A 16,667-nucleotide genomic window follows, 5' to 3' on the forward strand; every position below is an offset into this window, starting at 1 on the left:
GATAGGGGAAGACTGACATCCCTAACCTGCGCAGATGAGCTGCGACCACCGCCATCACCTTCGTGAACACCCGTGGGGCGCTGGTAAGGCCAAAGGGGAGCACGGTGAACTAAAAGTGCTCGTGGCCTACCGTGAACCGCAGGTAACACCGGTGGGCCGGCAGGACAGGGATGTGAAAGTAAGCGTCCTGCAAGTCCAACGCTACCATCCAGTCTCCAGGGTCCAGGGCAGCTAAGACCTCAGACAAAGTCAGCATCTTGAACTTCTCTTTCCGGAGCAAGCCGTTGACGTTCAGAAGGTCCAAGATAGGGTGCAGGCCCCCTTTGCCCTTCTTGGGTACCAGAAAGCAGTGGGAGTAACAACCACACCCTACTTCTGGCCCAGGAACGCGCTCGATGGCCCCCTTGGCCAAGAGGGCCATGACTTCCTCTTGCAGAAGTTGCAAGTGATTCCCCGACACGCGGTGGAATTGAGGTGGCATGGCTGGAGGGGTCGCCTCGAAGGGGAGGGAGTAGCCCCTTCGGACGATTTGCAGCACCCACCTGTCTGACGTGACAGTGCGCCAGTGGAAGAGGTGATGGCGAACCCTGCCCCCCACTGGTGTCACATGGGCCTGAAAACACGGACAAGGAAGGTTATGAGGCAGATGCTGCGGGGGGAGGACTGGCCTCGCCGTTGTCCCCGACCGCCGCCATGGTTGTTTCCACCACTGCCATGGTTGTTTCCACAGCCGCCACCGCGCTGTTGAACATTCTGCGGTGCGTGGCTGGCAGCACGTGTGGGGGTGCCCCTTCCGTGGCCACGAAAGGAGCGAAAGGCACCCAATTGCTGGAGTGTGGCCGAGAGGCCCAAGGACTTGGCCGTAGCCCTGGAGTCCTTAAAACGCTCAAGCGCATGGTCTGCCTTGTCGCCAAAGAGGCGACAGCCATCGAACGGCATGTCCAGAAGAGTGGTCTGGACATCGGCCGAAAAGTTGGCGGACCTCAACCAGGCGTGGCGTCGAACCGCCACAGTCGTTGCCATAGCCCTGCCCAGTGAGTCCGTGGTATCCAGCCCACACCGGATGGAAGCCCTCCACAAGGGCTTGGGCGAGTTTAGCCCGGACCTCCTCCGGACATTGTGGCAGCACGTCCGCGACCGTGTCCCACAGGGTGTGGGTGTAGCGGCCTAAGAGGCATGCGGTATTGACAGACCGCAGTCCAAAACTCAGGGACGAGAACACTTTCTTCCCGAAATGTTCATACCTCTTAGATTCCTGATCGGGCGGGGCAGTCAGGAATGCGTCTGGGAAGTGGAGGCCAGGATGACCAGGCTCTCGGGGGTGGGATGGGTGGACAAAAAGCAAGGCTCACCCGAAGCCGGGCGGTAGCGTCTGGCCACGTTCCTATCCAAAGGCGGACCTGTGGCGGGCTTGGACCAAGTGCCCACAAAAACGTCACACAAGGTCTCATTAAACGGCAGCAGAGGCCCAGTGGAGCTTGCCTGCTGTTTAAGGACCTCAGTGAGACAGTTAGTCCTCACGGCCACGACGGGGAGCTCAAGGTGAAAGGCCTTGGCCGCCCTCATCAACACTACACTAAGTAGCCCCCTCCTCCGTAGCCACGGTGGGAGGGGAGACAAATCCAGTGTCTGGCGAAGTGTCAATTCCACTGGCCTCCCCAAGCTCATATGTCCAGTCCTGTTGAGACTGGCACTCTTGTTCCAGAGGGTCCACAGACCCCTCCCAATCCCGCTCATCACCCATCTCCTGCAAAGCAGGGTCAACAGACGGGCCGGTTCGTGGAAATAGAAATCTCCAAAGGCCGTCGGGAGCGGCGCCGCTCGATCCGGACCGAAGGGAAGATTGGGGACGGCGTCCATAGTGGGCGCCGGGGGCGACACCCGCAGGGCCGGCACCGGTGAGGTTGACCGGCGACGACCCGGATCCGGAAGCGGATCCAGTGAGGGCCTGCGGCGCCGGGACCGAAGTCGCCGGTGGCGCCGGAGCCGAAGCACCCGACCCGCTAAGCCCTCCGGCCGGGGCCGTTGGGCCCGGAGGCACCACGGGACCCGGCTGAGAAGGGAGGGACCTCATGGCCATGAGGTACCGCTCGGCCTCCTCCAGCGTCGCACCATGCCCAGGGACCAGGAGGTGTGGGGCAGGCGGCGACGCCTGCGACTCAGTCGGAGCCGCGTGGGTGGTGTCACCCGAACCCCCGACCGCATCGTGTGGGCGTCGGGGTGGGTCGGAGGAACGATGACGTCGCTCCGACCTCTCATGCCTCTTACCTGAGGACTTGGATCCTGACGACCGATGTCCACTCCCGGAGCTGCGAGGACTCCGACCCCGCGACCGGTCCCTCGACCTCCTGTGGGACAGGGACCTGGAGCGGCGTGGGGCCGACTGCCGGAGCTCGAGTCGCTTGTGAGACCGCTCCCGCCTAGCTTTAGACGTCAAAGCCCGGCAGTCGGAGCAGGTGCAGTCGTCGTGGTCGAGGCCTAAACACTTGAGGCACCGGCGATGGGGGTCGGTAACCGACATCAGTCGGTCGCACTTGGAGCAGGGTTTAAACCCGGGCATCCCTACCGGCACCGTCTGAGTCGAAGACTCGAGTAGCGAAATGATCAAAAGATCAAAAAAGTTTAGTCAAAAAAATGACTAAGGGGTAGAGCTTCTCCGGATCTGCGCTAGCTGGCGCGGAAAAAAGAAGAACTGACATCAGCGTGCATGGGCGGCGTCTAAGTACTCCGACGACGTCATTCCGGCGCTAACGACGACGGACGCGGAGCCGCGGACGACGCCTGCCGGCGCGCAGGGGTATTGCTACGCAAAAATTTTACGGATCCAGTCTGACGCCTGGGGATATTCTAAGGTAAGGAATCTATCACTAACGTGTCTCTCAGATGAGTCTTTCGAGCATTTTTGGGGCATCGAGTCTCCTACCTTTTCTGGAGTCTTCGTATTATTGGTCTCTACGACCGTGTAGCAGTCGTCTTCGCGACAGTCCCAGGTCTCGAAGGGATGGTGGTTGGCCCTTGCCGTGCATGGCGAAGTTAGCTCTTCTTTGCCTCTCTCTCACTCGAAGGGTCTTCGGCGTGAAGCCGGAGCAGGCGTTACAGTCCCTGCTTTCGTGGTCGACCGGCAGGCAGAGGTTGCAAACAAGGTGTTGGTCTTTCTGCGCGTACTTGTGGTGGCAGTTCCGGCAGAATTTAAATGGTGTGTTGTCCATCTCTTGCGTTCAGGGGGCCCCCCTGATTGCGCACTCTCTTCTGGACATCGAAGTTCCTTGAAGATCCTCTCCCTTAGTCGTCCCCTTCGATGCTGTACTCTCACTTAGTCTTCTTAAGTCTTTTCTTCCCAAAAAGTTGGTTCTTGGCTTCTCTTTTCTCCAAATCTCTGGAGCCCTCTCGGGAACGATCCAGAACCAATGGCGGAAAAAAGAATCTGAGGATGGCGCCCAAGGGTGGGAGCTTCCGCAAATAGCATGCAACGTCACAGGAAGGACACCAAAAGGTGGGACGTCGACGCCCACCTGGGCTAAGAAAAAAGAAAAAGAAAAAGAAGACTCCGATTCCGGACCCAACCACTAGACCGCGGAATAATGCAGAGCACAGTGAATCCAGAAAGATTCACACTGCAAAACATGATCTTCTGATGGATACTCCTAACTGCAGATTCCTCACCTTTTGAAAACATTCCAAAGCAGGACCTCACAAAAGTTAGAGGATCTGAGGAATGAACTTCGCACCACAAAAACCTGCAGCACTGAGTGGATAAAATTCCACTTCATGTGGATCTCAGATACAAGGCAGTAATGTCTGGTGAAGGAGTGTGTGGACGCTCATGTAGCAGGCTCATAGCTGTCCAACACTGTAAAACACCTGGGCCATAGACTTTGTGGCAGCCATCTGGAAGAATGAGCCCTACAGAGATCCTTCTTGGCCAAAACATAACACATCTTTGCAGATAATGATCAGCTCTGTATAAAGTCAGATTCTGGACTGTTCTTTGATTCTCAACAATGGTGAACCAACCAAAAACATGCCACTTCTCAATGCTCTACAGTGTCTTGGGGTCCAAGCGATGAAGCCTCTTCTCCGCAGAGGAATAAGGAAGAGAAAAGAAAGTTGGCGAGCACGATAGGACCGCTCTAAATGAAAAGATGATATGGTCTTTGGCAAAAAGGATGCCGTAGTATGAAGTACCCACGTGTCGGGAAAGAAAGTGGCACATTGGGGGTTGCTTTGACAGCACCTGCAGTTCACAGACAGAGAGAAGCTGTAATTGCAATGAGGAAGACCACCTTAGGGGTCAGTAGCCTTGAAGAATACCTGTGCTTGGCTCCAAAGGTGGGGGCATTTAGAAGATAAGAACCAAATTAAGGTGTCACTATAGTATAAGAAAAGACAGAGGGAAACATGGATGTAAGATCTTTCGAAATTTGCATCACAATCGGTGATTTAAAGAGAACAGATCAAGCACCCAACAGGAAGCCTTACTTGGCCATAAACAAAAATAGCATATAAAAAAATGTTGTCAAAAAGATCAATTAGATAGTCCACGTACAGCCAAACTAGATGGACTTTGTGAACAGAAAAGACAACATTCACAACTTCCTTAAGCGGATGGACTCTGTTTAACTGGTTCCATTTGATCTCCCTGTATAAAGATGTATCTTTGGAGGTTCAGGTTTAGAACCCTGCCCTACTGAGAGACTGGTTCTTCCAGAAGATGTAGGCTGAGACGAGGGCAGATGCTTATACACTGCACAGCGGAGTACCAGACCCTCAAAGCCCAGTCTAGGGTTATCAGGAGAACTTGAGTACAGTCCCTCGACCTTCTTCAAAACCAAGGAAAGCAGCAAAGAGGAGGAAACGTGTAAAGGACACTCTTGTTTCACGGAATATATAACATTTATTTCAGAAAACTTAAAGGTGGGAACTAGATCACATAAGCCTTGACACTTAGCAGTAATGAAAAGTTCTAATGTAGACATACCACTCGGTGAATATGCCTTTAAGTGCCACCAGATGCATACGCCAATTATGGTTGACTAAGGGGCATATGCTGAGCTTGTCCGGCCTTACAATTAAGGACACTGAGATAGAGGACTGTCAAGACAATCCGCAGCAGGACCAGACAGCACTATAGTAAGTGAATGGACACTGCCTTATTTACTGCAGTTAAGAGATGGCGGTCATGCGGCCATCAGAACCTGCCCAAAGGCTACCCCTTATGAAAGGCTGAAAGTCCTTGAGTGTCATTGAGATGGAACACAGCTCTAGAAGATCAATGTGTTACCTCGGCTCCACAGAGGATGAGGCCTCCGACTTCCACCTCAGCCAGGCAGCCTCTCCAGCGCAGAGCCAATACATGTTACCACTGTGAGCTCTGGATAGGGGAGAATGGTCTACTCCAAATCAAGTTGGTATTCTTCAACCTTTGCAAAAGTTACAGGCAAACACATCCAACAATATGATGTTCTCAGACAAAGTCGCCCTAAGTGCTGACCCCACTGAAGGCTGAGGTTCGAGAGCAAAGCCCGCAAGTGCCAACAGACACTAGGTTCCAGCAAGATACATTAGGCAAGGAGACCAAGAAACCTCAGGTGCAGAACACAAAGTCTAGCCCAAACTCCCTGGATGATATTGAGAATGTCCAAAATGTGCTGCAGGGTAGAAAAGCTTTGGATACTACAGGATTCAGAAGCAACCCTACAAATGTAAGGTCAAAGACAGGATGTTGGCTCAATCACTGATAAAACCAAAGGGAAGATGGAAGCAAGATGGTTTTCCACAGGTGTTCCGTGATAGACTAACAAGTTTGCCTTTAATCAGTTTGAATGCCCTTACCAATGGCACAATCAAGATCATGGAAAGCATCCGTTCAGGATCACCCACGGACCACTGTTTGCACCACATCTTCAACACAACCAGCACCTCCATCTCGTCCGAACTCAGCCTCACCATCAACTGCCACATCAACCCCACCACATTACTGGAAGACTGGAAACATGCAGAGATCAACTCCTTGCTGAAGAAACTCTCTGCCGACCCGAAGGACCTCCAGAACTTCACATCCACCTCTCTGCTCCTCTTTCCAGCCAAGGGCATCGAGAAGGCAATCAAAGCCTACCTTTCCAAGTTCATAGAGGCGAACCACATCCTGGACCACTCTCAATCTTGCTTCGAAAGCAATCACAGTACGGAGAACGCCCTCCTCGTAGCCACAGACTACATCCGCACCCTCCTCGACTGAGGAGTAACTGCAGCCCTCATCCTTCTGGACCTCCAGAAGCCTTTCGACGCAGTCTCCCACCGCACCCTATGCACAAGACTCCACAACGCCGGCAACAGCAAAAAAGCCATGGAATGGATCCGATCCTTCCTCACCGACCGAACACAGAGTCAGGCTACCACTGGGAACCACAGAAATGAGGGGCAGAGTGCCTCTGGGCTCGTCCCTGAGCCGTACTCTCTTCAACCTCTACATGCCGTGCTCGCAGCCACCATCAGGAAGCAGACTCAACATCGTCTCCTATGCTGAGGACAACCAGCTGATCCTCTCCCTCACTAAGAAACCCACAATCGCCAAGAGCTCCATGACAGGATGAAGGCTGTTGCCACGTAGATGAAGGACAGCTGCCTTAAGCTAAACTCAGAACATCGAAGTCCTCATCCTGGGTGCCATCCCCTCCGCTTGGGACAAACCCTGGTGGGCAGCAGATCTTGGACCTCCCCAACAACCACAGATCAAGCATGAAATCTCTGCATCATCTTGGACTCCTCAATCACCTTGAACCGCCAGATCAAAGCAGTCTAGTCATTATGCTTCCACATGATATGCCTGCTCCAAAAGATCTTCAAGTGGATCCCCTCTAAGTCCAGAAAGACTGTCACCCACGCACTTAGCAGCAGAATCGACTACAGCAACGATCTTTACACAGGCATCACCCAGACACTCCTCAAGAAACTGCAAACCATCCAGAAGGCCTCCGTCAGACCCATCCTCAACATCCCCACCGCAGCCACAGCACCAGACACCTGAGAGACCTGGACTGGCTCCCAGTCAGCAAAAGAATCCCCTTCAAGATCCACCACACACCTACAAAGCCCTACTTGACACGGAACCTGCATACCTCAACCAACGCCTCTCGTATCGCGCACCCATCAGAGACCTCCGCTCAACTGGCCCTGGCAGCCATGCCATGAATCTGCAAGACCACCCTATGGGGAAGATTCTTCTACCTCAAGGCAAAGACCTGGAACACCCTGCCTCTCCCCCGAAGGCCATCATAGTCACTGCTCTAATTCAAGAATGATCTCAAGACCTGGCTCTTCAACTGAACCACAGTGTCTTGCGACCGATCTACAATCGTGCCACCTCCCCCTCGCGAATTGAGACCCTATGGGTGAGTTATCGTGCTTTGCAAGCTGCTTAATCGATTCATTCAACATTCAGTAGCTGAGGTACCCAAATATGCATGCCCATGAACTGCGAAGAGGAGCTCTACCACCTTAATAAATACTCAAGTGGTGAAAGTGATACCAAAGGGCAGGACAATGAACTTGCAATACAAGTCACTTACCTTCGGTAACGATGTATCTGGTAGAGACGATTCTAGGCGCAGATTCCTTAACGTAGAATTATCCCCAGGCGTGAGACTGGATCCAGAAAAATTTTTGTCACAGCATCTCTGCGCGCCGGGGGGTGGGTACCACGTGACCGAGCCCTGACTTCGTCCGCTGACGTGACGTCAGCGAGGTCACCTAAGCCTCACCCCGGCGCGCTGATGTCGGTTTTCTTCGGAGAACTTTTCCGCGCCACAACATGGCGCTATCACAAACAAAACTGTGAGACTATGGGAACAGTGTGCGAAAAAGCAGATAAACAGAAAGGGAAGAAACGAAAGGTGAGGAACAGCACCATTTGGAAAAGTGCCAGGCACTGTGGTACAGAAAGCCATAGAAGGAAAAGAGCAGAGCACCGCTCTGAGAAGCAACCTTGCAAAGCAAAGGCAATATCCTCCCTCGAGGCAGAAAAACATGTGAAAAATGTTACAGCAGACGACAAAGTCTGCAACCACAATCCATAACAGTGAAGGGTAACACTTCCGGAACAGATAAGTAACGACAAATTACCCCAAGACAACACCATCAAGGAGGGTTGTATCCCCTGTAAAGAGCCAAGGGCTGAGGCACAGCCAGGAGACCCCCAACTTAGAGGACTGCCGAGGAGTCAGAAAACCCAAGAAATGAAAAAGGGAGAAGAGTATGAGAATGCCCCACATTGGAATAACCAGGGTGTAGGGATGCAGAAGCACACATGAACCTACCATCCATTACCAGAATGAAGGAATGAAACAAACAGAACCAAGCATCCTGCCAGGTAGGAAGTTAAAGAGGACACTCGCAGAAGACAAAACCACCCGGAGGAAGGCGAGTGCAGAAGACCAAGCTGAAGGTCCTCACAGAACGGGGAGGAAGGGGAGACCATGAAGGAATCTGCAGCTAGAATCGTCTCTACCAGATACACGTTACCGAAGGTAAGTAACTTGCACATCTGATAAAGACTACTAGCCACAGATTCCTTAAAGTAGAATGGATACCCTTGCCATACCCAAAGGGGAGGAGGGTCTGAGAGAGAACACCAGCTTGGAAGAACACAGGGCCCCAACAGGAGATGTGTCATTGGGACAGGAAGGAAGGCCCAGTCCCCATCAAGCAGAAGTAAGCAAGGAGAAAGGAAGGCCAGGATACCACAAGCCTACCCGAGGGGCAAAGGGCATCCTCCAAAAATCCAGAGGGACAGACAGCACCAAGAGAGTACGAAAGAAAGAAAAGAACCACCAGCAAAACCCAAAGAGAAGAGGTGGAAATGGCGGCAGAGCCCGCCTCAGGAGAACACATCCAGCGAAGGGGACAGCTGAATGGGCAGTAGCCACTAGGTAGGGGACAAGGCAGAACCGGCCCCACGGCCAAGAAGCGCATACGTGAGAAGGAAGACACAGTTGCGCAAAGCTCCAGCACAGCAAAGGACAGGAGCACACAGGTACATGTTGAGGCCCAGGGAGGTGGACCATAACGACTAGGTGTGCGCGGCAGGCAGGTGGTAAGTACTACGAAGTAGTGTGCCCAGAACAGCGACCCCCGGGAAGCAAGAACATGTAGTACAGACCCAAATCTGTCAACCAGAACCCAGGAGAACACCAGAAATGTCCCAGCCCCCCTGGAACGCAAGGCAGAGGACCAGGCCGAAACATCAGACAAGAAGGTGGAAAGACCACGACACGATGCTGTAGATGGCAGGACAAAAGTCGGTCTGGCGATCCAGAGGCTGAAGAGGGAAGGCAAAACGCACAGTAGCAGATATCCCGCAGGGACAAAGGACAAAATGTACGACAGGCAAGCCCTCTAGAAGGATAGAAACACCATTGGATACTGAGCAGGACAGAACCTGGGGAAGCGCAAACTGCGCTCAGACGGAAGAAAAAGGACAGCACCAAGCGGTATACAGTGACGCCAAGAAATGTGAGCAACCCGAGAAAGTATCCACACCCGTCCAGCTTAGGACAGGGCTATACAATAGCCAACAAGTACCCCACGTAGGGTATGACACGTCCCAAAACAAAACACGGGAACACCTCTTAGGGAAACCCGCAGCAGAGGTCAAGAACATAAAAGACCTGTGGGTATCACTGCAGGCGGCATACCAATCAGCCAAAAAATACACAGATGGTCCAACCTAAGGACCTATACGGCTTCACTAAAAGCCAAAAAACACACACCACAAAAGCTGAAGGGCTGTACCAGCAGCCAAAAGTACAGAGGGGCTGACTGAAGGACCCTGAAGGCATTCTAAGGCACACACATCACACAGACGGGCCAACCGAAACACGAGGCCCAGAGAGAAAGATGGGATAAACTCCTCTCATCCGACACCCGAGGACCGACAAGCCGAAGCTTACGGAGGGGGATGAGGATGGAGCCCCGCAAGAAGTTGCTGAATAGTGGAGTCCATGTGGATGTTAAATAAAAGAACCCCATCAAAAGGCAGGTGTGAGAAAGTGCCATCTTTCTTGCATGGTATGCCCCCACTTTTTGCTGAATTGATTATGTGCTTTGACTGCGTGTGACCTGGGCTCCTGCCAATCAGGTGCCCAGGGCCTGTGTTCTTTCCCTAAAACTGTATTGAAGCTAAAACCCAATTGGCATCCCTGGCCACGTCAGCCCTTGGTAAATGGTACCCTAGGTACCCAGGGCATTGTGACCAGGGAAGACCCCTCTGTGGCACTTATTGTGCCACCCTTAGGGGCCCTGCACCCTGACACACACACTGCCTTTGCAGGATGAGTGTCCTGGTGCAGAACTAAACAAAGAGTCGACATGGCAAACATCCCTGTGTGCCATGCCCACAAATGAGCCCAATGAGCTTGAGGGACCGATCCCTCAAGGCTGTGGTGTGCCGCAGATGAAGCCGGTCTTATCATCGTGGTCGTGCTCAAGACAGACATGGTGCGGGTCCTTGACCAACATTTGTTGGTGACAGGTGCCACAGGGCTTGGCTCCAGCCTTTCTGGGGACAACATTGTCGCACCAAGAGAAGAATCTCAAAAAACATTGATAAAAAGTCGAAAAGGGTCAGTCAAAAACAACTGGGGGTAGTTCTCTCCGATCTGCACTGACTGGAGCAGAAAGAAAAAACTAATTTCAGAGATCTGGAGTGGCGCCTATATTTGCCCCGCGCACATCACTTCCTGCGCGGATGATACCATGCGGTGCCGATTGACGCCACCTACCAGCACGCAGGGGTACTGCTCATAAAAAATTTCATATTCCAGTCTGACAATTGGGGATAATTCTAAGGTACAGTATCTGTAGCTATAAGTCTATCAGATACAGCTACTCACTGAAGGCATGTAGAATCCAGTCTTTCCCAGTTCTTCTGCTGCTATCTTTTGATTTTATCAACCCTATTGACTGTCGCTCCCCAAGACAGAAATCCTTGACACTAGTCTTAAAGCCTCATCTGTATTCTATGTGACTTGCCTTTAAGTATTTCAAGACACTTTTTTTAAGCTATTACCTGCACTAATGGAGATACGGTTAGACCCAGGGGCATCCATGCCACCCCTCGTGCTCCTCTTTTAGAGAACACAGATTCACACAAATATGGCAAGAGTACTTTCCCTTTGGGAAAAATAAAAACGTTCAACAAATCAACAAAAAAAAGTCTTCTGCCTCCCCACAATTAAAAGACTAAGAAAGTGATGACATGTAGTCCACCGACATAAAATGTTTACACTCTAATGGAAGTGCTGTAAAGGGTTCCATCAAAGTTATATGGTTTACAAAATTGCTCATGATCTTCCAGACTGAGTAAATATTTCTAATGTGTGATGATGTTAAAGACACTGTAGATTCATGAAGTATGAAAGCTATTGGAACAGTTTCTAATGAATGGCTCTGAACGAAGTTTATTTGGCAATATAAACGTGCATTTTGTACCAAGTGACCCGTAATGTTGCATTACCCAGAAAAATTTATTTAAAGGAGTCTGTATTTAGCATACATAATAATATGTCTTCACTAATTTCCAGTTACCTGATGGCCGAACTTTTACTTGTGATTGAGAAATAGAAAGTCTAGGGGTGGTGACCTCTTGAACAACATCAGTCCTCGAAGGAAATGCAGTAAAGTGCTGGTGAAAAACGACGTCTCCATCATCTTCTTCAGCAAACAGAGAAGCTTTCATGATCTATGTAACAAAATGAATATAAAGGTCAGAATGAGATTGTACATTAAAACGAATGAACTCAACCAAGTGCAGTAGCAGCTTTCTATCTCTCCAAGTACATTTCTTATTAAAAATAGAATTTTCTAAAACGCTTTTACATTATATCTCAGAGCAGTATACATACCAAGCCAGATCCACACCCAGAAAATCAAAACAAAATCTCACCCCTACCCCGGTGCTTCTCCCCTCACACCTCCAACCAATGACACGTACGCACAAATAAACTGATGGGGATTGGAACCCACCTCCTTCGCTGAATTGCAAATATTCATAATACCCAATAAGGTAACAATGAGATTGTCACAGGGTATCCATGTGCCTACAGTGCCCCCTTACAATGTTTCAGATTCCGCAATGTAGCCTAAACACCGATTGTTCGTTTCCTCATCCCTATTCCACACCTTCATGCACCCCTTCACTCCTGTAAATCCAAATCTAGCTCTGGTGTATCCCCTGGGTTTCAGAGCGCATGTAAAATGTCTCCCAAAAGTGCTCTCAATGCGCTTTTACGTTTGTATGTACTGCTCTCATGCGTCTTTCCTCTGCCTCCTAAACACATTGTGAAGTGCTTACAGACTGCCACAGGGATACAGGTCGTAAAAGGAGGACATTTTCATTTGGCTTGATGCTCCTTGTACGTATATCAAAAAATCAAGGAAAAGGTCTCTGGTACTCCTGGAATGATTATATATATATTTTTTTAAAGACTATTCCAAATTAATTATCGGGTAGCCTTTAAGTCATAAGAAAGCATTGCGCTTAAAGCAACTGGCAGCTAAGGATTTATTAGAAAAGACAAAAAGGAATATGCTACTTACCAGTATGCATCTGTTCTTGGCATAGAGGGCTGCAGAGTGGTACATTTATGAATAGATCGCCATCTGGTGTTGGGCTCGGATAATTGCACTTGTTTTTCTCTTGGAGAAGTCTTTGTCGTCACGAGATCGATGACTCCTCCTTTGGGTGCTAGTGCGCATGGGCATCGGCTCCATCCTTAGATTGTTTTGCCATAGTAGGGTTAGATGGAGTAGTGTAATAGAATACAGAAAGAGATGCCCATGTAAGTGTATCTAAATAAGATAATGTTGGGACAGACACAGGTTTCCGGGGAGGCAGGGAGGGCATGTACCACTCTGCAGCCCTCTATGCCAAGAACAGATGCATACTGGTAAGTAGCACATTCCGTACGAGGCATATGGGCTGCAGATGGTACATTTATGAATAGATTATACAGCAGTTACCTCCCTAGCGGTGGTCACCCGTGTCTGTCGCAACCGTTTGAAATAAAGTTTTTAATACAGCTTGGCCCACTCTGGCTTGTTGTGTAGCCTGCACATCAACACAGTAGTGTTTTGTGAAGGTATGTGGTGTAGACCAAGTTGCTGCTCTGCATATGTCATCTAGGGAAATGTTTCCTAAGAATGCCATAGATGCTCCTAGCTTACGAGTAGAATGAACTCTAGGAGGAACAGCTAATGTTCTCTCTGCTTTTATGTAACATATTTGTATACATCTTACAATCCATCTGGCAATGCCCGCTTTAGAGATATGATTGCCCTTATGTGTTGGGGAAAACGCTACAAATAGTTGTTTAGTTTTCCTGAAATTTTGTGTCTTTTCTATGTAGTACAATATTGCCCTTTTGACATCTAATGTGTGTAGGGCCCTTTCTGCTACCGTCTGTGGTTTTGGGAAAAAGACTGGTAGTTCCACTGGTTGATTGATGTGAAATGCTGAAATTACTTTAGGCAAGAACTTTGGGTTTGTTCTAAGAACCACTTTATTCTGGTGTAACTGTAGGAATGGTTCTTGTATTGTCAATGCCTGTAATTCGCTTACTCTCCTGAGGGAGGTAATGGCTATAAGGAAGGCCACCTTCCATGTAAGGAATTGTATTTCAAACCTATACATAGGTTCGAAAGGTGGTCCCATTAGTCTGGTGAGTACTATGTTGAGGTTCCAGACCGGGGAAGGTGGTAATCTTGGTGGAATGACTCTTTTAAGGCCTTCCATGAAGGCTTTGATTGCTGGCACTCTAAACAGGGATAGGTGTTGTCTGTTTTGTAGGTACGCTGCTATAGCTGCTAGATGTACTCTGATAGATGTGTACGCAAGATTACATTGCTGTAAGTGTAGTAAATAGCAAATAATCTCTTTTGTTGATACGTCCAGAGGGTTGATGTTATTACTAGTACAGTATACAGCAAACCTTTTCCACTTCGCTGCGTAGCATGCTCTGGTGGTGGGATGTCTCGCCTGCTTAATGATCTCCATACAATTTGGGGGTAGATCTAAGTACCCAAATTCTAGGATTTCAGGAGCCAGATCGCTAGGTTCAGTTGTTTGGGATCTGGGTGCATTATTTCTCTATGGTTCTGTGTAAGGTGCATGGGTAAAATTCTTAGCTTTTGGTGTGGCACCTGTGAGAGTTGCAGGAGCGTGGTGAACCACGGTTGTCATGCCCACGTGGGTGCTACTAGTATCATGGTCATTGAGTGTTGTTGCAGCTTTCGGACCACTAATGGGATTAGTGGAAGAGGGGGAAAAGCGTACGCAAATTTGTTGGACCAATATATCCATAACGCATGCCCTGCGACAGGTGGTGTGGGTACCTGGATGCGAAGCTTTGGCATTTTGCGTTCTGATGAGTGGCAAAGAGATCTATCTCTGGTTGTCCCCATCTTTGGAAGAATGGCTGCAGTATTTGGTGGTGCAGTTCCCATTCGTGTATTTGTTCTGACTGTCTGCTTAAGATGTCTGCTATCTGATTTTGAGCTCCTGGTAGGTGTTCGGCTAATAGATAGATGTTTTAAGGAATGGCCCATCTCCAGATTTCCTGCGCTAGTCTGGATAGTTGGAGAGAGTGCGTCCCCCCCCCTGTTTTTGAATATAATACATTGCGGTCATGTTGTCTGTTCTGATCAAGACTGCTTTGTTGATAACATGCATTTGAAAGGCTTTCAATGCTAGAAACACTGCTAGTAGTTCTAGATGATTGATGTGCAGTCTTTTTTCCTGCACACTCCATCTTGGTATTGGTATTTCCTGTGGGCTTTGTGAATAGGGATATGAAAGTAAGCGTCTTTTAGATCCAGTGTAGAAAGTCCCCTTTCTTCAGTAAAGGAAGTACTTGTTGGAGCGTGATCATGTGGAAATATTCCGAATTTATGTATGCATTGAGAGGTCTGAGGTCTAGTATTGACCTTAGAGACCCGTCTTTTTTGGGGATCAGGAAGTATAGGGAGTATACTCCTGTTCCTTGTTGGTGTTGTGGAACCTTCTCTATGGCATGCTTTTCTAGCAGGGATAGTACTTCTTGTTTTAACAGTGTTAGGTGATCTTGTCTCATTGGACGCTGTTTGGGGGGGATGTTTGGTGGGGTAGCTGTGAGTTCCAGGCAATAACCATGTTGGATAATTTGTCTCACCCACCTGTCTGATGTGATGTTTTCCCAGACAGGTAGGAACTGTGATAGGCGTCCCCCGACCGGTGTTATATGGTCTGGGGGAAGCTGTATGAAGTCACTGCTTTGGGGTTGGAGAGTTGCGGTTGTTGTTGTTTCCGCGACCTCTACCCTTGTTGTTGTTACCTCTGTAACTGCCTCTAGAATTACCTCTGGGTGATGTCGGTGTAAAAGAGGTTGGTTGCTGGCTTGTACCTGTATTTTTGGATCCTCCTCTATAGGTGGACCTACGAAAGGAACCTCTTTGGGTTGGCTGTTGCAATGCTCCCATTGATTTAGCCGTTTCCGTATCTTTTTTCATCTTTTCTAAGGCCTCATCTGTCCCTGAGCCGAAAAGTGTTTTCTCATCAAAAGGTTGGTTCAATAATGATGTTTGTACCTCTTGTTTGAACCCTGAAACTGAGCCATGCATGTCTTCTTAGCATGATGCTTGTGTTTATGGATCTTGCTGCAGTGTCTGCTGCGTCTAGGGCGCACTTAATGGAAGTATTAGTTATTATCTTTCCCTCTTGTATGAGTTGATCTGCCTTCTTTTGATGTTCTTTAGGGAGATGCGTGATGAGTTTTTCTAATTCATCATAATGAGCTCTGTCATACCGTGCAAGTAGCGCTTGCGTATTAGCTATGCGCCAGCTGTTAGCCGCTTGGGATGCTACTCTCTTGCCGGAGGCATCTATTAGCTTAGACTCTGTCAGGAGGTGGAGCTTCTCCTGTAGTTAAAGAGTTTGCTCTCTTACGAGCGTTTGTGACCACTAGTGAGTCCAGAGGAATTTGTCCCTTGATAAATATTGGGTCTTTTGGAGCTGCCTTATATTTTTTATCAATTCTTGGGTTTAATACCCTAGCCCTCACCGGGTCTTTGAATATTTCTGATGTGTGATTGAGGAGACCCTTAAGCATTGGTAGTGTTCCTGATGTTCTTTGTGCAGCAGGTAGTGTTTCTAACAGGAAACCCTCTATTTAAGGTTCTGCATGTAGCTCTACCTTGTGGTATTTTGCTGCCCTATTAATTAGTTTTGCAAAACCTGTATTATCATCAGGTGGTGAAGGTTTTGAGGGATACAGTTCAGGGTCGTTATCATTATCTGACCGTACATTATAATCTTCCCATGGGTCTGCATCCTCTGGGATCGTGTCTTCATCATCCCTAGGATGTTCTCCCTCTCCTGTGTCACTTTCTACATCTGTTATAGGTGTAGATGGGCGTGGTGTGAAAGGAGTAGTTGGCCTAGTGTGAGGAAGAGGAGAAGAGGGTGTGTCTCTAGGTTGTGGAGAAAGGGGAGGAGTTGTATTCGTCCCCGTTGTTCTCTTCTTAGGAGGAGGAGTTTTGTCGTCCAACTGTTCATTCTTCCTCTTTTTAGGTAGTTCGGTCACTACCATGCCAGTTTGTGGATCAATAAACAGTCTTTTGTTTAGGATCGGTTTGAC

General features: G+C 49.2%; 1 protein-coding gene across 1 annotated transcript in view; it reads right to left on the reverse strand.

The window, feature by feature from the left end:
- Positions 1-16,667, reverse strand: part of NUP98 (nucleoporin 98 and 96 precursor) — an 853,605-nt gene that overhangs the window by 381,807 nt on the left and 455,131 nt on the right. Inside the window, 1 exon segment of the mRNA XM_078658655.1 lies at positions 11,584-11,737. Within this exon segment, the coding sequence (XP_078514781.1) occupies positions 11,584-11,737 (154 nt within the window).

The sequence above is a fragment of the Lissotriton helveticus genome, chromosome 8, assembly GCF_964261635.1.
Source record: "Lissotriton helveticus chromosome 8, aLisHel1.1, whole genome shotgun sequence".
NCBI lineage: Eukaryota > Metazoa > Chordata > Amphibia > Caudata > Salamandridae > Lissotriton > Lissotriton helveticus.